At 42.5% G+C, this 26135-nt stretch overlaps 1 protein-coding gene and 1 pseudogene across 3 annotated transcripts in view; one reads left to right on the top strand and one right to left on the bottom strand.

The window, feature by feature from the left end:
* Positions 1 to 5962: 5962 nt before the first annotated feature.
* Prpf8 (pre-mRNA processing factor 8) overlaps positions 5963 to 26135 on the top strand; it is a 34542-nt gene continuing 14369 nt past the window's right edge. For 2 of the 3 annotated variants that reach the window (XM_040269277.2, XM_005327904.4), the window contains exons 1-24: positions 5963 to 6063; positions 6268 to 6378; positions 6822 to 6990; positions 8409 to 8573; positions 8664 to 8882; positions 9001 to 9213; positions 9436 to 9561; positions 9657 to 9762; positions 11939 to 12129; positions 12242 to 12361; positions 12452 to 12641; positions 12760 to 12879; positions 12989 to 13123; positions 13462 to 13591; positions 13959 to 14155; positions 14285 to 14491; positions 14615 to 14778; positions 14915 to 15041; positions 15161 to 15353; positions 15623 to 15810; positions 15938 to 16176; positions 16352 to 16498; positions 16684 to 16894; positions 17149 to 17265. In XM_040269277.2, the coding sequence (XP_040125211.1) occupies positions 6279 to 6378; positions 6822 to 6990; positions 8409 to 8573; positions 8664 to 8882; positions 9001 to 9213; positions 9436 to 9561; positions 9657 to 9762; positions 11939 to 12129; positions 12242 to 12361; positions 12452 to 12641; positions 12760 to 12879; positions 12989 to 13123; positions 13462 to 13591; positions 13959 to 14155; positions 14285 to 14491; positions 14615 to 14778; positions 14915 to 15041; positions 15161 to 15353; positions 15623 to 15810; positions 15938 to 16176; positions 16352 to 16498; positions 16684 to 16894; positions 17149 to 17265 (3774 nt within the window). In that variant the 5' untranslated portion in view covers positions 5963 to 6063; positions 6268 to 6278. Of the gene's footprint in view, positions 6071 to 6267; positions 6379 to 6821; positions 6991 to 8408; positions 8574 to 8663; positions 8883 to 9000; positions 9214 to 9435; positions 9562 to 9656; positions 9763 to 11938; positions 12130 to 12241; positions 12362 to 12451; positions 12642 to 12759; positions 12880 to 12988; positions 13124 to 13461; positions 13592 to 13958; positions 14156 to 14284; positions 14492 to 14614; positions 14779 to 14914; positions 15042 to 15160; positions 15354 to 15622; positions 15811 to 15937; positions 16177 to 16351; positions 16499 to 16683; positions 16895 to 17148; positions 17266 to 26135 lie in introns of all 3 variants that reach the window. The other variant, XM_021728159.3, reaches the window with a different exon arrangement.
* Positions 22934 to 23960, bottom strand: LOC101958867 (POU domain, class 5, transcription factor 1-like; annotated as a pseudogene).

Raw genomic sequence — 26135 nt, 5'->3', positions numbered from 1 at the left:
CAGAGCTGCTCATTGGGGGACTTTTTTGGCTCTGATTGTGACCCAGCCAATCGGCCTCAAGAGCAGGAGGATTGTGGGAGGTGGAGAGGCTTGTGGTTTTGGGGGAGAGGCTTGTGGGAAGCTGGTGGTGGCAGTTGGGCTCTGAGGGTTTTTTCTGAGGAGCTGTTTTGTTTGGCGTGTGTGGTTCTAAAAATAAAGTTAGTTTCTTTTGACAAGTGGCTCCTGATTGTGCCCAGCCAGACTGTGGCACCTGTCTCTAAATAAATTACAAAATAGGGCTGGGGATGTGGCTCAGAGGGTGAGTGCCCCTGAGTTCCATCCCTGGTACCCGTCCCAACCACCCCCCCCCAAAAAAAAAAAAGCTAGGGATGTAGATCAGTGGTAAAACACTCCTAGGTTCAATGTCCAGTACTTCGAGGGGGGAGACAATGGATCGATGCTACCAAAATTTGAAGGAAAAATTATTTCAAACTGGAATTGGATACTCAGCTAAACTAGCCATCAAGTGTGAGGGATGAATAAAGGTATTATCAGATGGGCAAAGTCTCAAATTTATCTTCCATGTATCCTCTAAGAAAGCTCCTGGAAGATACATTTCACCAAAATTAGAGAGTCTACCAAGAAAGAGGAAAACATAGATACAGAAAATAGGAGATTCAGTGCAGAAGAGAAGAAAGGGAATTCCCTACAGGATAGTGAAGGAGGATTACAGGAACAGAGCTGTAAACAAAGAGGGAAACTGGCATATACTGCTTCATATCAGGAAGTTCTGGGAAAGAATTTATTTTTTGGGCGGTGGGGAGTAGGTGAACTGGATACATTAATTTATGTGTCTGAACACTTACGTAGAGAATTGAAAACTAGTAAAGTAACTGTGGTAATTGGCAATCAGTCCATAGAAAACTGAGCAAATACAGCTACATAAATGAGCTGCACACTCATGCATACCAAGTGCAGAGAGAGACATTTTAGCAAACTAGAGTGGGACCACGGGATTTAAATTCCAAGCCAGTTATTAGCCACATTGGTCTTTGGCACATTACTTGATGTCTGTGTGCCCCAATATCCTTGCCTGTGCAATAGAATGACATTAATGGGATTATTGTAAGAATTAAGTGGATTAATATGTACAGTGTGCCTAGAATAGTATATAATATACTCAGTGATATATAAGAATAAGCTATTGGTTTAGTCATTTTTTTTCTTCTATGACCAAAAGTCCCAACAAGAATAATTTTAGAGGAGGAAAAGTTTATTTAAGGTTCATGGTTTCAGAGGTCTCAGTCCATAGATGACTGGCTATGTAGCTCTGGACCCAAGGTGAGACAGAACATCATGCTGGAAGAGTGTGGCAAAAGAAATTAGCACAGGAGATGGTCACTAGGAAGCAGAGAGAAAGAGACTCCTCACCAGGTATAAAATATATATGCCACAAAGGCACACCCCGCAATGACCCACCTCCTCCAGCCACACCCTACTTGCTTGCAGTTACCACCCAGTTAATCTGCATCAAAAGATTAATGTACTGATTAGGTTAAAGTTCTCAAAATCCAATCATTTCATCTCTCAACTATTTTGCGTTGTCTCACACATGAGATTTTTGAGAACACCTCATATCTAAACCATTACAATTATTATTGCATGTAATTACAATTATGTAAACATTGGTCTTTTTTAGTTGTTTGCTTTTTTTGGTGGTACTGAGTATTGAACCCAGGGGTGCTTTACCATTGAGTCACATCCCCAGATCCTTTTATTTTTTTATTTTAAGACAGGGTCTTCTAAGTTGCCCAGACTGGCCTTGAACTTTTGATTCTCCTGTCTCAGCTTCCTGAGTCACTGGGATTACAGGCTTGAACTACTTGTGCCTGGCCACAAACATTGATTATTAATCTCACCAGGGCAGGGACTGTAGCTCATTGGTAGAGCACTTGTCTAGCACATGTGGGTCCTGGGTTTTCTTCTATGACCAAAAGTCCCAACAAGAACAATTTTAGAGGAGGAAAAGTTTATTTAGGATTTACGGTTTCAGAGGTCTCAGTCCCCAGTACTACAGGAGGTGGGGGGACTTGATTATTCATTGCACCAAAATTTTAACCATATTAGGAAAAGGGGGTAGTGGGATTTGAGCACACATGTATGGGAACCTGGAGGAGGGGGTGGATCTCCATTTTTCTATAGTGGAAGGACAGTAAACAACTCCTAACAGTCAATAATCCAGAAGTAGCAATACATGCTTATTATTCGAAATAATATGCCAAATGTGGAAATATGATATGGAAGTAAGTGCCAAAATAGCTAAAATTAGTGAAAATGGTTTCTTTTGGGGATGGAGAAATGGAAGAAGTGAGTATAGACTGCTGTTTTTTTTATCAAATCTTTGTAACGAAGCTCTATAAGATGGTATAACTCTGTAAAAACTAAAATCATTATTTATATGACTAGTTATTTAGTGTCCATCTCCCCATGAGCAGCACACATTCTCAGTAGGCAGAATCTAACATTGTGAACTCTCCTCTGAATTCTGGCATCCTGGAAAGTCTAGGCACTTAGAGGTGCACATTAAATCATTGAAGAAGGAAGTCTTTAAGGGAATTTATGCTTTGAAGAGACTACTTGCAATTGAATGGGAGTTTGCACAAGTTAATCTTTGATCCCTGCCAATTCAATTGTTCTAACCTACCTTCAGTCTTATTTCAATTTCTCTCTCCCTGCTTCTCTCTTCCTTCCCCTCCCCTTCTCTCTCTCTCCCCTTTCTCCCTTCCCTCCTCTCCCCTCTTCTCTCCACCTCCCCCTTTCTCTTTCCTTTCCCTTCCCCTCCCCTCCCTTCCCCCCACAACTTATATGGTACTGGATATTAAATCCAGAGGCAATTTACCATTGAGCTACATCTCCAAAATGTATTACTACTACTACTGCTACTACTACTACTACTACTATTTATTTATCTATCTATCTATCTATCTATCTATCTATCTATCTATCTATCTATTTATTTATTTAGAGACAGGATCTTGTTAAGTTTCTAAGGATATCATTAAGTTTCTGAGGCTGGTCTCAACTTGAAATCCTCTTGCCTCAGCCTCCCGATGTGGTCATGCATCACCATGACCAGCCATCCCCAGCCCTTCTTATTTTTTGTTTTGAAACAGGGGCTCATTAAATCATCTGGGTTAGCCTCAAACTTGCAATTCTCCTGTATCAACATCTCTAGTAGTTGGGATTAAGGTGTGCATTATAGTGCCCTACTTGGTCTTAATTTTTCTTTCTCTATCTTGCTTTTTTTTTTTTTTTGGTGGGTGGCTAGGGATTTAACCCAGGGCCACTGGTTTGGTTGCTGTGAATGGTTCATAATAATGACAGTATTTTCTCTTCAGATCTGTTCTGGTTTTGTCACTTTCCTACTCATCTGAGCTTTATCAGAAAGACTAAGTGTGAGCTGTTAAGCAATCCTGAAAGAAGTTCCATATTCTTTAAGCCTTAGTTTCTTCATTTAAAAATTTCATTTATAGGCCTGGCTGGCACAGCAGTACAGACCTGAAATCCCAGCAATTTGGAAGGCTGAGGCAGGAGGATCACAAGTTTGAAGTCAGCCTCAACAACTTAGTGAGATCCTCAGTAACTTAGTGAGATCCTGTCTGAAAATAAAAAACATTTGGGAATGTTGCTCAATGGTAGAGCACTTACCTACTTACCTACCATTAGGATTCACCCTGAATTTGATCCCCAGTATGGGAGAGAGAGAGAGAGAGAGAGAGAGAGAGAGAGAGACAGAGACAGAGACAGAGACAGAGACAGAGACAGAGAGAGACAGACAGAGAGAGAGACAGACAGAGAGAGAAAGAGAGAGAGAGAGAGAGAGGTAGAGGTAGAGAGAGAGAGAGGTAGAGGTAGAGAGAGAGAGAGAGAAAGAAAGAAAGAGGGCTGGGGATGTGGCTCAAGTGGTAGCGTGCTCACCTGGCATGTGTGCGGCCTGGGTTCCATCCTCAGCACCACCTACAAACAAAGATGTTGTGTCCGCCGATAACTAAAAAATAAATATCAAAATTCTCTCTCCCTCTCTCATTCTCTCTTTAAAAAAAAAAAAAGAAAGAAAGAAAATAGTACAGATATAATGTATACATGTGTGGAATACATGTGTGGAACCATTACATGATACCCCATTAATATGTAATTTTTATGTTTTTATGTACCATTTTAATAATGAATACTTAAAAAATGAAAACAGTACAGAGAATTCCTACATACCCTCTACTCAGCTTATCTTCTTATATACCCCTAGTATAACAATCAAACCAGGAAATTGACATTGTATCATACTTTTTTGTTTTCTTTTGTTTTAGTTGTAGTCGGACACAATGCCTTTATTTTATTTATTTTTATGTGATGCTGAGGATCAAACCCAGGGCCTTGCACATGCTAGGCTAACGTTCTACCACTGAGCCATAATCCCAGCCCTGTGTCATATTTTAAAAAATTATTTTAGTTGTAGATAGACACAATATATGTATTTATTTTTACGTGGTGCTGAGGATTGAACCCAGGGCCTTGCACCTGCTAGGCAGTATTCTACCACTGAGCTACAACCCAGCCTTGCAACATACTCTTAGTGAAACTACAGACCACTTTAAGATCTCACCAGGAGCAATGTTTAAATGTCTGGCACATAGTGAAACTTATACAGGTGGTATTTTTTTTTTTTTTTTTTTTTTTTTAGGATCTCACTACAATGACTGTGATAATGCTGATCCTAGATTGTTGCCAGGCTGATCTGCTGGCTGTTTCCAGAGAATGCCATGTTCATTCCTCCTTCTAAATTATTATTCTAGGGGCTGGGGATACAGTTCAGTGGTAGAGACCTTGCCTAGCATGCTGTGAAGCAATGACAAAAATAAATAAATGCATTCTAACTCCTAGTTTCTGCCACCTGGAATTAGTTAATTCCTTTCTTTTCATTTACCTGTATCAAATCCTTCACATCCACCCATCTCCATTAAATCTTTAATAATTTCACTTTCCCATTTTTTTATTTTGGTCCTCTTTTTGCAGGCTGAAGATTAAATACAAGGTCTTGGGCATGTAAGATAAGGGCTCTGCCACTGAGTTATATTATATCCTCAGTCTTTACTCCTATATTTTCTTCTAAGATCTTTACAGTTTCAGTTCTTACTTAGAGGTCTATGATTTATGTTTAGTTAACCTTTGTGACTGCTGTAAGGATGTGTAGTCATTGCCAAAGAGGAAAGTGGAATGGAAGAGAGACACCCACCAATGAAGCTTCCCAAGGAATGTTTTATTTTTCTAGGCTCACTGATTAACTGTCACTGGTTAACTCCTACCTGAGTTAGCAAGGAGGAGGAGGAAGCTGGGGGGTGGGAGTGGAGGGTGCACCCAGGGACTCACACCTGCTAGGCAAGCACTCTATCTCTGAGTTAAAACCCCAGCCTTGCAGGCTGGATTAAATGCCCTCCTGGGGAATTCCCACCACACAGCATTGCGAAAGCCAAAGTTTTTGACCGCTTTCCTGCTACTCCGTGAGCTCAATAAAGTTGTCTTTTTCTCAGATATTCTAAATCCTTGGTACCCGATGGGCACTCGATAAATGATGATGGAATGAATGAATGTTGTAAACAAAGGACTGATTGACTTGGAGGTAGTACTGCATATCAAGTTTGCATTTATGAGAATAGACACGGAACAATGTACAGTGTTGACAAGTTCATTAATATTCTGACGCCTTTGGTTGCTTGCAAGGCAACACGGAAGAACAATTACTTATTAAGTTCTGCTAGAGGCCTGGGAAGCAGCCTTGGAAACGCGCCAGGCGGGGCTGACCCCGCCACACCTCCTGGCTCAAATTCTTTCCGCTTATAGACCCGCCCCCTCCGGCTCAGCTTCCAACTCTAATTGGTTTTCTCGATTATCCATCTGAGCACGTCGGCGCCTATTGGGTCAACTTTTACACCCTGGTTGCGCACTTCCGGCGTTGGGAACGCGGAGCGGACGTAGGCTTGCCGCCATTGCGTTGAGGAGAAAGTGGCTGTCTGTGTGAAGGGCTGCGGGGTGCGTGGTGGGTTTTCGGGGCTGGGCTGCGGGAGGCGTGGTTGGGGTCAGGCTGAACGGTCGGAGGGGTTGAGCCACGTCAGGCTGAATGTGCTGTTAGCGAGGCCAGAGTGTAGGCCGTGGGGTCTCTCCGGACGCGTTCCAGGGGTGCTTTTTGAGGGCCCGGGCCTTGCTCGTTAATTTTTGTTTCCCGCCGCTCCCCAGATTCTCCGGGCATGGCCGGAGTATTTCCTTACCGAGGGCCGGGTAACCCAGTGCCCGGCCCTCTAGCCCCGCTGCCGGACTACATGTCAGAGGAGAAGCTGCAGGAGAAAGGTGAGATCTGCGCACGGGGACCGGAACCGGGCTGGTATGCGCGCTCGCGCAGGCTGATTTGAACCTATCCTCTTAAAAATAAGAGCATGTCATCAGGTGTCAGTCTTTATTAGACCCATTTAATTTCATTCAGTCAAGTTTTTTAAGAGTCTCATTTTCAGATGCTGATCCAATGGGGAGTGTAATTGTGATGGAGAGAAGGCTCCTGCCCCTGTAGGGTTTAAATTGCTTTGACAGAGAAGGACAATAAAAACCCTAAATATCTAACAAATATGCCAGTTAGTGGTAAATGCTATGTGGGGGGGGGGCGGAATAAAACGGAGCAAGATAATTAACAGGGAGTGCTGCTCTCTCACAAGGCCTGATGGAGCTTACCCTACTGCAAGAGTGGGAGATAATTAGGCTAAGAGTGTGCAGTCCTTTAAACTGAGATGCTTTTGTAGCCAGAAAATGGCAGCAGTTGCAGGCCAAACGGTATGCAGAAAAGCGGAAGTTTGGATTTGTGGATGCTCAGAAGGAAGATATGCCTCCAGAACATGTCAGGAAGATCATTCGAGACCACGGAGACATGACCAACAGAAAGTTTCGCCATGACAAAAGAGTCTATCTGGGGTAAGCAATGTACTAAAATAATTTTATTTGGAGTTTGGCCTCTTTCTCTTATCTCTGTCCTACAGATTATAGACTTGGATAAGTCCTCTGTTGTTTCAGGACAGGACCATTCTTTGACAGCCTGTCTTTGCAATTATAAGAGAAAGAAAATCACTGGGATTCTGTGATAATTCTCAGATCTTCCAATTGCAATTTATTGCTGATTTCTGTTTTTAATCTAGGATTGGCACTTTAGTTTGTCCTGTTTATGCCAATATAAAGTGCCCCTGTCAATGAGCAGGTTGAAGCCCATAAGTGTGACACTTTATGCAGTCTGGCTGCCTGCACCTTCCTAGTGACCAAAATTCTGAGGTTTAGGGGATTTAACTCCTGAGATCTTTGAACTATTGTTTTTCTGTGCCTCTAAGCTTGAGTGAGTACAAGAACAAATTGTTGAACAAATCTCTGTTTCATTTGGACACAAATGTTAACAAGTCTAAGCTAGACATGAAAGTTTTTTTAGTTAAAGAAGAAAAATTTTTTTTTTTCTAGTGCTGGGAATGGACCCAGGGTCTCATGCATGCTAGGCAGTCACTCTAACACTTACATTTTCAGCCCCTGGGTCATGTCTAATCCCAACTACTCAGGAGGGTGAGGCAGGAGAATCACAAGGTCAAGTTCAGCCTGAACAACTTAGGCCCTAAGCAAGTTAGTGAGATCTTGTCTCAAAATAAAAAATAAGGGGCTGGGGTTATGGCTTAGTGGTAGAGCACATGCCTTGCATGTGTGAGTCACTGGGTTTGATCCTCAGCACCACATAAAAAGAAATAAAGGCATTGTGTTCATCTACAACCATATATATATATATATATATATATATATTTTTTTTTTTTAAAGATAATAAAAAATAAATAAAATGACTGGGGCTGTAGCTCAGGGTGCAAGGTCCTGGGTTTAATCCCCAATACTATAAAAATAAGTAACTTTTAAAGAAAATTTTCCTGGGGATACAGCATTAATACATACAGGTAAAAATTATCTCCTTTCTGTAGGGTACATGCTAGTGTTTTGATAGACATGAGAAACAAATAGTTTCAGTAAAGTATGGTGAATAATTTTTTATGGAAGGTGCAGAGGAATAGAATGTGAGATACCCTAAAAACTGTCTTCAGAGGGATAGCTATTGATTTCAGGGGACTGATTCCTAGTATTGTAGTACTGTGAAGTTTAAGAGGAAGATTGGCATAAGGTGAAGTTAGAGATTGGGAGTCAGGACTCCTAGTCATTGAGTGCCTGTGTGTTAAGTTGGGAAATTTGGACTATAAGGCAGGATTTTCTGTGGAATGTGATAGTGGGATAACATGTTTCTTTTTGGCATGGGATAAGTAGCACAACACCTTGTCATTCCTGATAAGTCTTTTCTCTTTTTAATGTGATAGTGCCCTAAAGTACATGCCCCATGCGGTCCTCAAACTCCTGGAGAATATGCCTATGCCTTGGGAACAGATCCGGGATGTGCCTGTGCTGTACCATATCACTGGAGCCATTTCCTTCGTCAATGAGATTCCTTGGGTCATTGAGCCAGTCTATATCTCCCAGTGGGGGTGAGAAGGGCTAATTATGGTGTGTGGTATGGGGAGTGGTGGTTGGGGCACAGTGGGTGGAAACTGATGTGTGATATTCTTGTTTTCTAGGTCAATGTGGATCATGATGCGTCGAGAAAAAAGAGACAGGAGGCATTTTAAGAGGATGCGCTTCCCTCCTTTTGATGATGAGGAGCCCCCCTTGGACTATGCTGATAACATTTTAGATGTTGAGCCTCTAGAAGCCATTCAGCTAGAGTTGGACCCTGAGGAGGATGCACCTGTGTTGGACTGGTTTTATGATCACCAGCCATTGAGAGACAGTAGAAAGTAAGGAGTGGGTGGATACCTATGAGAGTTCTGGAAATGGGGGTCCTTGAAGAACAAGAGATGGTATGGTTTGAAAAACTGCCTACTTGTTGTGGACTCCCTTTTTCCCCCCCTTTAGGTATGTTAATGGCTCCACTTACCAGCGCTGGCAGTTCACACTGCCTATGATGTCTACTCTATACCGCCTGGCCAATCAGCTCCTAACAGATTTGGTGGACGACAATTACTTCTATCTTTTTGATCTAAAGGCCTTCTTTACCTCCAAGGCGCTTAATATGGCCATTCCTGGAGGCCCCAAATTTGAACCTCTTGTTCGAGACATCAACCTACAGTAAGTTGGAGAGAGGTTTTAGGCACTTTGGGTAGAATGAAGATTAGACGTGTGTGTGTGTGTGTGTGTGTGTGTGTGTGTTGATTGAAACCAGGACCTTGTATGTACTAAGGAAATGCTCTTGTTTCTGAGCTACATTCTCAGTCCTTAAACTTGATTCTTGAGATTATGGTATAACTTCCAAACTAGTAAGTTATGCTTATCCTTGATTTTGTACTCTAGGGATGAAGATTGGAATGAATTTAATGATATTAACAAAATCATTATTCGGCAGCCTATCCGCACTGAATATAAGATTGCTTTTCCTTACCTATACAACAACCTTCCACATCACGTTCATCTCACCTGGTAAGAGAACTGAGTGCATCAGTGGGAAAGGAAAAGGCTAATATTTAGGGTGGACTAAGGCAGGATACTTTGGCTGACTCTTCCTTTGATTTTAGGTATCATACTCCTAATGTTGTGTTCATCAAAACTGAGGATCCTGATTTGCCAGCTTTCTACTTTGATCCTTTGATCAATCCAATCTCTCACAGGCATTCTGTCAAGGTGAGGAGGGACACTTTTTTGTTGATTTTTTTTGAGATGCTGGAGATTGAACCCAGGACCTTGCTCATGCTAGGCAAGGGCTCTACTCAACCCCAGCCCTAGAGAAGAGACACTTGGCTTCAGCTTTTAACAGAGAAAGTTTATGAGCTTAGCTATTAATAGATAAAAATGAAATTAGGGAGAGAGAGACATGGTTTCCATACTATTAAATGTTCCCCAAATAAAATTCTCAAGGTTAACTTGAAATTTTATTTGGCTCAAAACAGGTTGCTATAAACTTGGGTTTTGTGATTATCTGTTTGGGCTTATTGTTACTCCTCTTGGGTTCTCTCTGTAGACTATTCTTGTCTGTCTTATTGGGTTCTTTGTTTTTTTGAATCTTTTCTTTTTTCCCAGAGTAACACACACAAGTTTATTAAAGGGATAGGACAAAGGAAAGGGAACACTCTCAAGGGAGAAAGTGGGTCCTCTCAGAGAGGAGAGAGACATTGTGCCTTTCCTGTACTCCAGTTTTATTGGGGACCCTACAGAGTCCTGCTCAGGTCCACCTCTTTACTTTTTTTTTTTAAGTTCTAATTAGTTATACTGACAATACATTTTTTGAACCATCATACATAGTGGAGTATAATTTCTCATTCTGATTGTACATGATGTAGAATCACACCTGTTGTGTGATCATATATGTACATAGAGTATTAATGTCCAATTCATTCTACTCTCCTTCCTACCCCCATACCATTTCCCCTCCCATCACTCCCCTCTGTCTAATCTTCTATTCTTCCCTAGCCCCCAGCCTCCTATTCTTTTTTGGGGGGCAGGTACTGGGGATTGAACTCGGGGGCACTCAACCACTGAGCCACATCCCCAGCCCTATTTTGTATTTTATTTAGAGACAAGGTCTCACTGAGTTGCTTAGCACCTTGCTGTTGCTGAGGCTGGCTTTGACATTGCAATCCTCCTGCCTCAGCCTCCCAAGCCCCTGGGATTACAGGTGTGTGCCACCATGCCCGGCTCTGCCTCCCCCCACCCATTTAAAAAATCTTTAATGACATATTATTATACAGCCACTTAAAGTGTGTAATTCTGTGGTTTTCAGTTTATTTTCAGAGTCGTGCTGCCAGCACCACAGGCAATTTAAGAACATTTCATCACACCAAAATGAAGCTCTTAGTGGTCACTTTCCATATTCCCCCCACCCCCATTTCCCTTGCCCTGTACAACTACTGATCTACATTTTATCATGAATTTGTTTCTCTTCTGGACATTTCATATATAAATTCATAGGTTATGTGGTCTTATGACTGATTTGTATATTTAGCATGATGTTTTCAGTGTTCAGCTTTGTTCCATTGTGTGTATGTGTGTGTGTTTGTGTCAGTTGAACCCAGGGCCTAGCAAGTGCTATACTAGTGAGCTACCGGCCCCATTGTGGTTTTATTTTTTTTTTTGTACCAGGGATTGAACTCAGGGACACTCGACCACTGAGCCCCTTCCCCGGCCCTATTTTGTATTTTATTTAGACATATTGTCTCACTGAGTTGCTTTACACTTCGCTTTTGCTTAGCCTGGCTTTGAACTCACGGTCCTCCTGTTTCAGCCTCCCAAGCCATTGTTGACATTACAGGCATGCGCTACGACCCATTGGTTTTTTTTTTTTTTATTATACATGGGCACAATATCTTTATTTGTTTGTTTATTTTTATGTGGTGCTAAGTGCTCTGCCATTGAGCCACAACCCCAGACCCCATTGTGTTCTTAATATGAGCAGATTTTCCCCAAGATCAGACTTTAGAGCTTGGCCAGAAAGTGATGAGTGTTTTTTTTTTTTTTTAAGTCGTAGAGATGTACACAGTGCCTTTGTTTTATTTATGTTGTGCTGAGGATCAAACTCAGTGCCCCACATGTGCCAGGCAAGCACTCTATCACTGAGCCAAACCCAACCCTGGGATTGGTGTTTACTATACTATTAGGATTCCCTTCAGAGGTGTTTGGTGATAAACCAGTTGGGATATGAGAAGAGATGCTTTCTTGGCTTGTTCTTTGCTCCTTTGGCCTCCATTGCCCTAGCCCTTTGGGCTTCACTTGTTTGGTACCTCAGTTCCCATGGCAGGTGTAACTAGTGCTTACCCTTTTAAATCTGTGCTCAGTTCAAACCTTTTGGGGTTTCATTTTCTAGAGCCAGGAACCATTGCCAGATGATGATGAAGAATTTGAGCTCCCAGAGTTTGTGGAGCCCTTCTTGAAGGACACACCCCTCTATACAGACAATACAGCCAATGGCATTGCTCTCCTTTGGGCCCCACGGCCCTTCAATCTTCGCTCTGGCCGCACCCGCCGGGCTCTGGACATACCCCTTGTCAAGAATTGGTACGGCTTCTTCTTCTACTTAGGGGGATGGTAGTGAATATATAGGAGAAAAGACTTCATCTGGGCAGGCATGCAGCCTTTTTTCAAAGCTCTGGTGGGTTTGTTTTCCCAGGTATCGGGAGCATTGTCCTGCTGGGCAGCCTGTCAAAGTGAGAGTCTCTTACCAGAAGCTGCTTAAGTACTATGTGCTGAATGCCTTGAAACATCGTCCCCCTAAGGCCCAAAAGAAGAGGTAAGTTGCTCAAGGGCCCCTGCTCCAACTTTTGTTCCAGAGAAAATAATCAGTGCCTAATTCTTACTCCATTTTTTTATTGTTGCCCAGGTATCTGTTCCGCTCCTTCAAAGCTACCAAATTCTTTCAGTCCACAAAGCTGGACTGGGTGGAAGTTGGGCTGCAGGTTTGCCGCCAGGGCTACAACATGCTCAACCTTCTCATTCACCGTAAAAACCTTAACTACCTGCACCTGGACTATAACTTCAACCTCAAACCTGTCAAGACACTTACCACTAAGGTCTCACATTGGATCTTAGGGTTCTCCTGGGTTTAGGGATGGATGACTAGTTTTGTTTGGCATGTATCCATTTGGGACCATTACTTATTAATGCCCTTTCTGTTCTTGGTACTTTTAGGAAAGAAAGAAATCTCGTTTTGGGAATGCTTTCCATTTGTGTCGGGAAGTACTGCGTTTAACTAAGCTGGTTGTAGACAGTCACGTGCAGTATCGGTTGGGCAATGTGGATGCCTTTCAGGTGAGGCTAGGAATCCCCGAATCCTTCCCAAATTGGGAGGCTGGGTGAAGCTTTTGCTGACCATAGAACTGGCTCAGGTTCATAATCTGATGGAGCAATTGTATTGCAGCTGGCAGATGGATTACAGTATATATTTGCCCATGTGGGGCAGCTGACAGGCATGTATCGTTACAAATACAAACTGATGAGACAGATCCGCATGTGCAAGGACCTGAAGCATCTCATCTATTACCGCTTCAACACGGTGAGATCCTGTCCTTACCAACTACTTCCTTAGTTCTTTTTTCATTTTTATATCTAGTCAGGGCTCTTTACTAGGGATATATTCAGAGAGAGAGAGTATGAGTGTCATTATTGCCCTCACTTTGTGAATCTCAACACTTCCCCCCCAAACCTGCTTTTAAGTCTGAATAGGGAATCTCAGTCACTGACTTCTTCAGAGTTTTTCGTTTACTCCCATTTTAGATGTTGATATTCCATAGTTTTTTTCTTTTTAATGTCCACTTCCCCACTTTATCGCTGTTTTCTTTTGTTATTTAATTGAAATGCTAATTTGTATTCTTGACTTCTGCTTGTATCTAGGGTCCTGTGGGGAAGGGTCCTGGCTGTGGCTTCTGGGCTGCTGGCTGGCGTGTCTGGCTATTTTTCATGCGTGGCATTACTCCTTTGCTAGAGCGATGGCTAGGCAATCTCCTGGCCCGGCAGTTTGAAGGTGAGTGGTCTTTGTCCAGCATTTCCCATTATTGCTTCAAGGGTAGATCATGTGGGCTTCTTTCTTATCTGATTCCCTGCCCTTGTAGAGAATCCCTTCACGCTAGGTTGCTTCCATTATCAAATGAATTCTTTTTTTGAATGAATTTTTTTTTTTTTTTTTCCCATTATCAAATGAATTCTCCCTTTGATGTGCTGTTTATTGGGTTTCTCTCTGGGGCTTTAAGATTGTCATGTATTTGTAAGAGTGCAAATTCTTCAGATGCATGGTTGTGAATATCTGAAGTAGCTTGTCTTTTTGTATGTGCTGGGCATATGGATACTCCGTTAATACCAATTTCTATCACTTTGCATCACTCCACTTCTAGGCCGACACTCAAAGGGGGTGGCAAAAACAGTAACGAAGCAGCGAGTGGAGTCACATTTTGATCTTGAACTTCGGGCAGCTGTGATGCATGACATTCTGGATATGATGCCTGAGGGGATCAAACAGAATAAGGCCCGGACAATCCTGCAGCATCTCAGCGAAGCCTGGCGTTGCTGGAAGGCCAACATTCCCTGGAAAGTAGGTTTCTCTCCAACTCTCAAGAAAGCATAAATATCTATCTTTCTGGGGTTAGGAGTACCACTCCCAGGCACCGTTAGGGACTGTCTGACTTCTGTCACATTCTCAGGGTACCTTTTACATTTTCAGGTCCCCGGACTACCAACACCCATAGAAAATATGATCCTTCGATATGTGAAAGCCAAGGCTGACTGGTGGACCAATACTGCCCACTACAACCGGGAACGGATCCGCCGTGGGGCCACTGTAGACAAGACTGTTTGCAAAAAGAACTTGGGTCGCCTTACTCGATTGTACCTGAAGGCAGAACAGGAGCGACAGCACAATTACCTAAAGGTTGGGCATAGTAGGCTGGGTTGGGTGTAGGAAGTGGGCAGGGGGGTGGAATGCAGAATTGGGACCTTGTCTTGTCCAGGGATTGGACTATAGTGTGAGGCTAATTTTATGTGCAACTTATAGGATGGGCCTTACATCACGGCAGAGGAAGCAGTGGCAGTGTATACCACTACTGTGCATTGGTTGGAAAGCCGGAGGTTCTCGCCCATTCCATTCCCCCCACTCTCCTATAAGCATGACACCAAGTTGCTAATTTTGGCTTTGGAGCGACTCAAGGAAGCTTATAGGTGAGGAATGGGATAGTTGGGCTCTTTCGGGGGAGGTAATTGGGAAGGAATGGCATTGTTAGAGTCGAAACAAAGCCTCAGTGCTTTCAGGGTTTGACATTGGTTTTCTCATTCACCTTTCCTGTTGCTTTGTCAGTGTGAAGTCTCGATTAAACCAGTCTCAGAGGGAAGAGTTAGGTCTGATTGAGCAAGCCTATGACAACCCCCATGAGGCATTGTCTCGCATCAAGCGTCACCTCCTTACACAGAGAGCCTTTAAGGAAGTGAGTAACATGTCCCACAAATTTTCTTTTGGGCTGTCCTCTTCTTTCTTTGTACCCAGACGGGCAGTTTTCCATGTGTAATTGTTGGATTGATGTGAGCTGGCACCCTTGTTCCACAGGTGGGCATTGAATTCATGGATCTTTATAGTCACCTGGTTCCAGTGTATGATGTGGAACCACTGGAGAAGATAACTGATGCCTACTTGGACCAGTATCTGTGGTATGAAGCAGACAAGCGCCGCCTTTTCCCACCCTGGATCAAACCTGCTGATACGGAACCACCTCCACTGCTTGTTTACAAGTGGTGCCAAGGTATAACTTCTGGATTGCTTTCGGGAATGAGCAATGTTTGAGTTCTGTATAAAAATTCTCATTCCGGCAGTGTGATTGGTGTACTGTTTTATTGCATAATAACAAGGCAGTAATGTTAATGTGAGTGAAGTTGACTCTTGTAGTGATCCACATAAATGAATGGAGTGGGTAGTGAGATTCTATTATGAAATTTATCTATAGCTGCTATGAGCACTGGTCCTGAAAGGAAATTTCTAACCTACTGGGAATATGTCTTACCTATTCTTCAGGCATCAATAACTTGCAGGATGTGTGGGAAACCAGTGAGGGTGAGTGCAATGTCATGCTGGAATCACGCTTTGAGAAAATGTATGAAAAGATTGATTTGACCCTGCTCAATAGGCTGCTGCGACTCATTGTGGATCACAACATAGCTGACTACATGACAGCTAAGAACAATGTTGTCATCAACTATAAGGTTTGTGTTGGGGAAGGGGGGAAGTGGCCACTAAGTTAGGATTTGCTGAAGGGAGAACAAGAATTTGGACCCTGGAGTGACCTAGGACATGGGTTGTTAAGAGTTGCTGGCTGTTCTTTCTTTCTAGGATATGAACCATACTAATTCATACGGGATCATCAGAGGACTGCAGTTTGCCTCTTTCATTGTGCAATACTATGGTCTGGTGATGGATTTGCTGGTACTGGGATTGCACCGGGCCAGTGAGATGGCTGGGCCCCCTCAGATGCCAAATGACTTTCTTAGTTTCCAGGACATAGCCACTGAAGCTGCTCATCCCATCCGACTCTTCTGTAGATACATTGATCGAATTCATATTTTCTTCAGGTGAGGGGCTTACCTGATTCTTTTTCCTATAGGTCTCTGAAAGCAGCAGTTAACTCACTGGTGGGTTGGGGCTTTCAAGTGAATGAAGTCTGAAGTGGGGTAGGATTTCTATCTGGGCTGGAGGTCTCATAGGGCCCCAGGGTATTGAGCCTCAACAGTATACCTTGTCTGGTAGGTTCACTGCAGATGAGGCTCGGGACCTGATCCAGCGTTACCTAACAGAGCACCCTGACCCCAACAATGAAAACATCGTTGGCTATAATAACAAGAAATGCTGGCCCCGAGATGCCCGTATGCGCCTCATGAAGCATGATGTCAATTTGTGAGTCTAAGTTGGGGTTTGGGAGCTGGAAAGACATCAGCCTGAGGTCTCAATGAGATTTAAGAACATTTAGGAGGTTGTGTTCTGGGTGGGAGGAATGTATCCTGGTAGGGATATTATCAGTTTGGCTTTTAAAGGCAAGTCTTTTCCAGAAGACTGAGTGACCATATGTTCTTTGTGGGCAGAGGTCGAGCAGTATTTTGGGACATCAAGAACCGTCTGCCACGATCAGTGACTACAGTTCAGTGGGAGAACAGCTTCGTATCTGTGTATAGTAAAGACAACCCTAACCTGCTGTTCAACATGTGTGGCTTTGAGTGCCGCATCCTGCCTAAATGCCGCACCAGCTATGAGGAGTTTACACACAAGGATGGGGTCTGGAACCTACAGAATGAGGTATAGCTTGGGAATAGGATTCTGAATAATCTCACCCCTGTACCTCTGGGACAAATCTGGGTGAAGAATACAGTCATACTTTTTCCCAATAGTTGGGGGTTTTAGATGTAGACCACCATGCCCAGCTTGATAAGCATCTTTTCATTACCAGTCTATTGAGCCTTATTGGGTGGGTAGGGCTTAATTGTGGTCATATTTGGTCCTTGCTCTTAGGACAATTCCAGAGGCAAGTTAACCTTGACATTGTGATTTAGGTTACTAAGGAACGGACAGCTCAGTGTTTCCTGCGTGTGGATGATGAGTCAATGCAGCGATTCCACAACCGTGTACGTCAAATTCTGATGGCTTCTGGCTCTACCACCTTCACCAAGGTATATAAACCCCTTAGCCCCAGCTTCCCTCATATGCCTCTGCTTATTTCATATCTGATTCAGCTCTCCCCCTGGTTTGCACATCTTTCTAACTTTGTTAAGGATACTGGTCTCCATGCTGTGTGAAATAGCAATCAATTCACATTTATTTTCTGAGAATTCCTTGTAGAGATTCAGCAGTTTACATCTGTGGAATTGAGATTATTTTAAATAAAGGCAAAAGTAGATGTTGGATTTGAACAAAAAAAGCACATCTTAGTATTTTCCCAGAGGCTTGTTATCGTAAGTTATATAGTGTACTTTAACCAGTAGCATAGACTGCCAGTTAAAACGCAGTTTTCACTAGGTATCTGTTCATTTTCCCTCCAATTGTTTCCAGAGGCCCAGCTTAAAGGCAACTAGAATTGAGAAAGAATAATCCAAGGGTTTGTTGACTGTGTATGCTTAGGTTTCTGCTGGACTTATAAATTCACCTCAAGGCTGGGGATATTGCACAGTGGTAGAGCACTTGTCTTGCATGCTGAGGGTTCAGTCTCTGGTACTGGGGGAAAAAGTCACCTCACCCTGGTTTCTCTTAAAGTAATTTGTAGATGCAACATTTTCCTTTCAGTTTGACCTTTTTTTTTTTTTTTTTTTTTAATTTATTTTTTAGTTTTATTTTTTGGCAGACACAATATCTTTGTTTGTATGTGGTGCTGAGGATCGAACTCGGGCCGCACGCATGCCAGGCGAGCGCGCTACCGCTTGAGCCACATCCCCAGCCCTCAGTTTGACCTTTTTATCTCTTTAAATATGCAGTATATGTAGAATGCTTTATATATATATTTATATATTTATAAATATTTATAAATATATATATTTTTTTAAGAATGCTTTACATATTTTAGTAAGCCTTCTATTAAGAGTGCAATTTAGGCATTTCCCTGAATTTTTCATGATACATTTTTTTGAGTGTAGAACAAGGAAAAAGTTTGCCTTTTTTAGGTTAGTCTTTCCCCAGAAAGAGGGAAATATCTAAGACCAGACAACAGGAATAATGTAACTTGTATTAGTATTTGTTGGTGGTTGCTGTGTTTTCTAGATATTGTGCATACACTGGATGCTACCTTCTGAGCTCACTGTCTAGTTGGAGAGACAAATACATGGTCAGAGAACTATAATAGGTCATGACATTTATAGAGGTTATTATTTGGGAATCTGGGAACACTACAGAGTTGTGTTCCCAGTAGGGTAAGGCTACTGAAAGAAGTCATGAGATGGGGCAGGTGGAGTTGGGACTGTGAGGAGATGAGACTGGATAAATGGACAAGAGCTTTATCATGGAGGGCATTACCAACCTATTCAAAATCCTGTTAGGGCTGGAGCTGCTGCTCTAGTAGAGCGCTTGCGTAGCATGTGTGAGGCACTGGGTTCGATTCTCAGCACTGCATATAAATATAAATTAGAAAGATAGTGGGCATGATCACGCATACCTGTAATCCCAGCAATTTGGGAGACTGAGGCAGGAGGATCACAAGTTTGAAGTCATGGAAGATTATTATGGAAGTCTAGGTTTAAAAAAAAAATGAAAGCAAGTAGAGGAAGGAGAATAGAACAGATTTGATAAGGAGTTAGCAGATAAAGTCAGTAAAACCTTGTTTGGGATACTAGGGGGAAGAAAAAGAAGTAAAAAATTACATTCAGTTTCAGGCATGGGTGAATGGGTGCTTATCTGCCATTGACTGGAAGAAAATATGAAGAGCAGGGTGTCATCGTCCCCACCTCCCAACTGAGTCTCACTATGTTGCCTAGGCTGGTCTTGAATTCCTAGGCACTAGCAATCTTCCTGACTCTGCTTCTGTAATAGCTGGGACTATAGGCATGCACCACAATATCCAGCTTGTTTTGTTTGTTGTAGGTTTTATGTGTTAATGTACATATGCATGTATTTTTTTGGTGCAGGGGATTGAACTCAAAGCCTTACATATGTTAGGCAAGAAGTACTGTACCACTAAGCTACTCCTAAGCCCAAAGAGAGGCTTAAGAGGGAAAATAAATGAAATTAGGATATAAAAAATTTGAAGTTCATGCCAGGCATGGTGGTGCATGCCTGTAATCCCAGCAGCTGGGGAGGCTGAGACAGGAGAATCGCAAGTTCAAGGCCAGCCTCAGCAGTGGTGAGGCACTAAGCAACTCAGTGAGACCCTGACTCTAAATAAAATACAAAATAGGGCTGAGGTGTGGCTCAGTGATTGAGTACCCCTGAGTTCACTCTCTAGTACCAAAAACAAGACAAAACAAAACAAACTGAAGTTCATGAGAACAACTATGAGGTGTCCAGCAGGCATTTATTTATATTTCTTTACTTCTAAGACACATGTATACATGAATGCATCATATATGTGTGTATACACACAGATATACCCCCCTTCCTCTTAGTAGTGTGTCTTAAATTGATGATCTCTTAGATTTGATGAAAAACATGAGTTTGAGGCTCTAGGGAAAGAAACAAAATAAGAAATAAGAGCAATCAGTGTTAACTTAGAGGGTTTTCCTATAGGATGTCCAAGTAATTAAGGAGTCTATTGACATAAAGATTGAAAGTTCAAGAGTGAGCAAGATCTTGGAGCCTGGGAACACCAAAAACCAGTGTGGCCAGAAATGGAGGGAGAGTGCCAGGACACATGAGCCAAGGCTGAAAGGAATGAGTGTCCAGAATTGGAGTAGATACATAACAGTGTCAGTTGCCTAAGAGCTTTTTGGTTAGATAAGGACTGAAAAGCATCCACTGGATTTGCCAGTTAGGACGTCATTGGTGACCTTAGAGCTGTTTCAGAAATAGTGGGGATGAAAGCCAGATGGCAGTGGGTGAGGCTTTATGGGAAGTGAGTGGAGACAAGGACGATCTGTTTGCCAGAGCTGGAGTTAAGAACATTAGATGCCACCTAGAGGGAGCTATAAGTCAAGGCAGGTGTTTTGAATGGGAGTGACTTGATTAAGAAGGAGCTAGTTGCAGTTGCAGGTACATTACAGAAGTGTGATGATTGATGAAGCAGAGTTGCAGAGGTGTTCAGAAGGGATAAGGCAAGTAGAGGAAAATGTCCTCTGAGCCTAATAGGTGTGAATATAGGTGAAGTTAGTGGGAAGTTCAAACAGCATCTTGAATTTGTCAGCTTATTTGTGCAGGAGTGAAAGGCTTGGGTTGTGCACATTAGATGTGAGAACTGTGATGAGATGTGATAATGATTGTTGAAGAAATAAGAGATTGGCAGGTGTGCTGAGAACCCAGGTGGGTTTCTAGAAAATAAAAGTCAAGGAGAGTAGAACAGATTTGATAAGGAGTTAGCAGATAAAGTCAGCAAAACCTTGTTTGGGATACTAGGGGAAAGAAAGAGGTAAGTAAGTGGGTATTCACTTTTCACGGAAGCACTCAACTGTTCATTGATGAGACAGAGAAAGCACATAAATTTTAGTAGTTGTTTAGAATGGAGTTTGTCAGAAGGCTGTCATAAATTTCTGGAAAAGGATTGGGTAAAGAGGAAATCAAGGATGCTGGACCACATTGGGATCCTGGATGACAGCTTAGAGGAAAGAAGGAAGAAACCAAAAGTGGCCATTGGCCTTGGGAAAAAATAACAGATCAGCCAGGAATGGTGGTACATACCTGTAAACCCAGTCTCCTGGAAGGTGGAGCAGGACGGTCATAAGTTTGAAGCAAGCCTCAGCAACTTGAGAGAGACCCTGTTTCAAAATAAAATAAGGGCTGTGGGCAATGTACCTCATTGTTAGAGCACCTTTAGGTTCAGCTACCAGTGACAGACACACACACACACACACACACACACACACACACACACACACACACCAATTAAAAAATGAAATAGTTAGAAAGTTACTTATTTTTAATGTGATTATACATTCCAGAGCAAATCTAAACTGTTATAGCTGTGTGTGCACTATATAATTTAATATGGGTCTACATAGTACTTATAGCTTGAGGGAAAGGTATAAATAAAGTCTTAGTTAAATAATCTTCATACTACGCATTTTTTTCTTCCTCTTAACTATAATTCTTGGTCACTTAAGTCTTTTTGTTTATATTGGCAAAAAGTTGAAATCTTTGGATGATTAGGAAACTAAAATTACAGATTGCTTTTTGCTCCTTCAAATGGTACGTTCGCTTTAGCAATAGATTTGAGGGCAGGGTGATGAGGGTAGGTATAGAAGTATGTAGAATGTATAACATATATGGAAAAACATCCAAAGCTGTTGGAGAAGAGGAAGCAAGGATAAATTTGTTTGGATTATGTTGGATTATTATTTTTTTTTCTTCCAAGCAGTGCTGTTGGGGATTGAACCCCAGGGCTTTGTACTTAATAGACAAACACTCTACCACTGAGCTATATCCCCAGCTCTCCTTATTATTTTTTATTTTGAGATAGGGTCTCACTAAGTTGCTGAGGATGGCCTCACTGAACTTGCAATCCTTCTGCCTTAGCTTTGCTAGTCACTGTGCCTCACTGCATTCCTCAAGTATTTATTTATTTGTATCAAGAATTGAACCCAGAGGGTGCTTAATCACTGAGCCACATCCCCAATCCTTTTTTATGGTATTTTATTTACAGATAGGGTCTTGCTAAGTTGCTGAGGCCGGCTTTGAACTCCTCCTGCCTCAGTCTCCCAAGCAGTGGGGATTATAGGCTTGTGCGGTGGTGTCTGGCCCCTCAAGTTTTTTTTTTTTTTTTTTTTAATATTTATTTTTGTTATAGGTGGACACAATGTCTTTATTTTTATGTGGTGCTGAGGATCAAACCCAGTGCCTGACATATGCTAGGCAAGCGCTCTACCTCTGAGCCACAATCCCAGCCCCAAATAAATGCTCTGACATTTCTTTTTTTTAATTTTTCTTTCTTATTTTATTATTTTATTTTATTTACTGTGTCCCAGGCTTCTTTATTTAAGAACGAAGTATGAATGACGTGGGAATTAAAATCAAGAGCATGATTGAACTTCACCTTCCCTCCAACCAATTCCCCAACTCCTTTTTTTTTTTTTTTTTCATTTATCATGATCAAGTGGGATTTATTCTAGGAAGGCAAAGATGGTTCAATTGTACACAATCAATAAAGTCAATACCAATTCCCCAACTCCTCACCCCACCCTTTGAGCTTCCAATTCCTTCCTTAGTGAATGAAGAACTTAATCCCAAAAGCCCTGGTCCGGACTCCAGGTTCTCTCCCTAGCTCCTCTTCCCTCTGCCCCCATACCTGAGAAAGGCAGGTACCTCGGTTTGAATGCATGGGAGAACCCAGAGTGGTGACAGAGACAGAGGGAAAGGCTTCCCCCTCAGGAAGAGGGACCGGGGAATAGAGTATGGTGAAATGAGGGCTTCCGTAACCTGAGGTGCCAAAATGGGGCCCTGGAGCCAGAGGAAAGGATACAGGTTCCCTGAGAAAGGAGAAGCTACAGCCTCAAAATCCTCCTCTCGTTGGGAATAATCAATGCTTGATCATTTTCCCTTCTGGTGCCGGTTACAGAACTACATTCGGACCACATGGGAGTAGATGACACAGGAGAATGACATTAGACCACAAGCTCCTGGAGTTGGGTCTGGCTTTGCTTGATCATTTCACCCAACGCCCAAGTGGCAGGAGGACAGGAGCCAGAGCTGGAGAAAAGGGAGTGGCAGCTAGGGAGGCAGAGAGATGGCAGGGACAGGGACAGGTGCACTCACATCCTTCTTAAGCTCTAGGTGTTCGGCAGTGTGGCTGATCTCCTGCAGTATGGATTTTGGGTATTGCAAGAACATCTTCTCCAGGTTGCCTCTCACTCCGGTCTCAATATTTGTTCGCTTTCTCTTCCGGGCTTGCAGGAGGGTCTCTGCATATCTTCTGAAGGTTTTTATTATTGTCTGCTTCCTCCACCCACTTCTGTAGCATGGGCCGCAGCTTGCACATGTTCTTGAAACTAAGCTGCAGAGCCTCAAAACGGCAGGTGGTCGTTTGGCTGAACACCTTCCCAAAGAGAACCCCAGGGTGAGCCCCACATCGGCCTGAGTATATCCCAGGTTGATCCTCTTCTGCTTCAGTAGCTTGGCAAATTTCTCCAATTCTTTCTGCCAAGCTTGGATATCTTGGGATTCCTCAGGGTTTTAATCCACCTTTTCCTCTCCACTTTCACCACAGCAGGGTGAGCAATGCAGGGCTCGGGGGAGGCCCCTTCAGAGTTGCTTTCCATCCCAGCTCCCCCTCCATCTCAGGCTGAGAGCTCTCCAGGCTACCATGGGGGATCAGGCCCATTCCAACCTGAGGTCCACAGTATGCCATCTCTCCACAGAACTCATAGGGCAGAGGGCAATGAGGGAATCCCCCACACCTCCGAACCTGGCCCGATTCCTGGACCACCGGGAGGGCCTGGGAAGCTTAGCCAGGTCTGAGGGTCAATCCGGCTCGGCTCTGGCCCTCCTGACCCATCACCCCCACCTCCCAGAGGGGGCGAGAAGGCAAAATCTGAAGCCATGGATTAGAAGTGCACCCCAAGCCAGGGGCCTGAAAAAATAAGGGCTCACCAAGGAACTGCTCAACACCTCTTTCCCTCCCCAATCCCACCCACTCACATTTCTTTTTTTTTAATTTTTATTTTTTGATGGTGCTGGTGATTGAACCCAGGACTTTATGCATGCAAGGCAAGCACTCTACCAACTGAGCTATATTCCCCAGCCCCTTCTCAAGTTTTAATGTATTATGTTTTTAGTTTATTCAGTTAAAAATATTTTCTAATTTCCCATGTGAGTTTTTATTTTACCTAGAGGTTATTTAGAAATATACTGTTTGATTTTCACATATTTGGGAGTTTCTTTTATTAGTTTCTAGTTTTATTCCATTATGATCAGAGAATATATTATTCTGTATATTCTTAATTTTATTTTATTTTTTTAAAAGAGACAGAATTTTTTAATATTTATTTTTTAGTTTTCGGCGGACACAACATCTTTATTTGTATGTGATGCTGAGGATCGAACCCAGCGCCGCGTGCATGCCAGGCGAGCACGCTACCGCTTGAGCCACTTCCCTAGCCCCTTTTGTTTTGTTTTTTAATGGACTAAGACTTGTTTTATGGCCTTGCATATATGGTCTACTATCTTGTTGACTGTCCAGTTGATCAGTTAATTGATTACATTGTGATCAATTTGTGTATTTTTTTTTTCTTGATCTATTTCTATCAGTTACTGAGAAAAGAGTATTAATTTGCTTGTTTTGTATTTGAAATGGAGTCTTGCTATGTTGCTGAGGCTGAAATAGAGCTCTTGGGCTCAAGTGGTCTCCTACCTTAGGCCTCCAGAGTAGCTGGGGTTTACTGGTGTGCATGCACCACTACACCCAGCTTTGTATGAGGAATGTTGGACATTTTCCAGCTATAGTTGTAGATTTATTTCCCTTTTCAAGTTCATCTTCCTCCCTCCCCATGCCAGCATTGAGGATCGAGCCCAGGGCCTCTTCATGTGTCAAGTGTTCTACCACTGGGCTACATCCCAGCCCATTCTATGGTCTCTTTTCAAAAGTTTTTACCTTAAAAATGGTCTGAATACTCCAAAAAAGGCTAATATAACGATCAGTAAATCATTTATCTTGTCCCCCACCCCCAATTTGGTAATGGGGATTGAAATCTGGGGCACCCTACTACTGACCTATATCCCCAGCCCATTTTATTCATTTTTGAGCTCCTTCAGACTTAGCTTCCCTAGTCTTGCCAGGCCCTCCTTGTTCATCTGTTTGTTTTTGGTACTGGGGATTGAAACCAGGGATGCTTAACCACTGAGTCAAATCCCCAGCCCCTTTTTTTGTTTGTTTTGAGACAGGGTCTTGCTGAGTTGCTAGGGCCTTGCTAAATTGCTGAGACAGGCCTTGAATTTGTGATCCTCTTGCCTCAGCAGGCCCCCCCCCCGCCCCAAGTTGTTGGGATTATGGGTATGTACCACTATGCCTGTCTCTTTTTTTTTTTTTTTTTTTTTTGTACTGGGGATTGAACCCAGAGGAGCTTAACCATTGAGCCACATCCCCAACCCTTTTTGTTTTATATTTTGAGGCATAGTCTTGCTAAATTGCTTGGGGCCTCACTAAGTTGCTGAGGCTGGCTTTGAATTCATAATACTCCTTCCTCAGCCTTCCTAGTCACTGGGGTTATAGGCATGCACCACCTTGCCTGGCCTCCATTTTTTTATTTTTATTACATCTCCTTTTCTCTTTTCCTGCCTTCTTTTGCGTTGAGTTATTTTAATTTTATTTTTTGTGGTACTGGGATTGAACTCAGGACCTTGAACATGTGAAGTGAGGGCTACACATTTACCCAATAAGTAAAAAGTGGAGGTAAATTTAAATTATGTTCACTATTCCTACTCTTTGTAGTATTTCTGTCCTATGTTTTAATTGTACGTGTATTATAAATGCTATACTACTACTTTGTTACAATTTTTGCTTTAAAAAGCCATTTGTTCTTGAAATTACAAATTGTAGAAAAAAAAGTCTTGGTTATTTTGTTTTGTTTGATGGTACTGGGGATTGAATGGAGAGGTGCTTTACCACTGAGCTATATCCTTAGTCTTTTTTTTTTTTTTTTAGATGTAGATGGACACTACACAATGCCTTTATTTTTATGTGGTGCTGAGGATAGAACCCGGGTCCCGCCCATGCTAGGCGAGTGCTCTACCACTGAGCCATAATCCCAGCCCCCTAGTTTTTTCTATTTCTTTCTTTCTTTTTTTTTTTTTTAAAGACAGGGTCTCACTAAGTTGTTTAGGTTGATCTTGAACTTGCAGCCTTCTGCCTTAGCCTCCCAAACTTCTGTGCCACTGCCCCTGGAAAGAAAATTGTTTTTACGTTTTACCCATATAC

This window comes from Ictidomys tridecemlineatus, chromosome 3, assembly GCF_052094955.1.
Source record: "Ictidomys tridecemlineatus isolate mIctTri1 chromosome 3, mIctTri1.hap1, whole genome shotgun sequence".
NCBI classification, from domain to species: domain Eukaryota; kingdom Metazoa; phylum Chordata; class Mammalia; order Rodentia; family Sciuridae; genus Ictidomys; species Ictidomys tridecemlineatus.
This window is presented reverse-complemented; position numbering and strand designations above follow the sequence as displayed.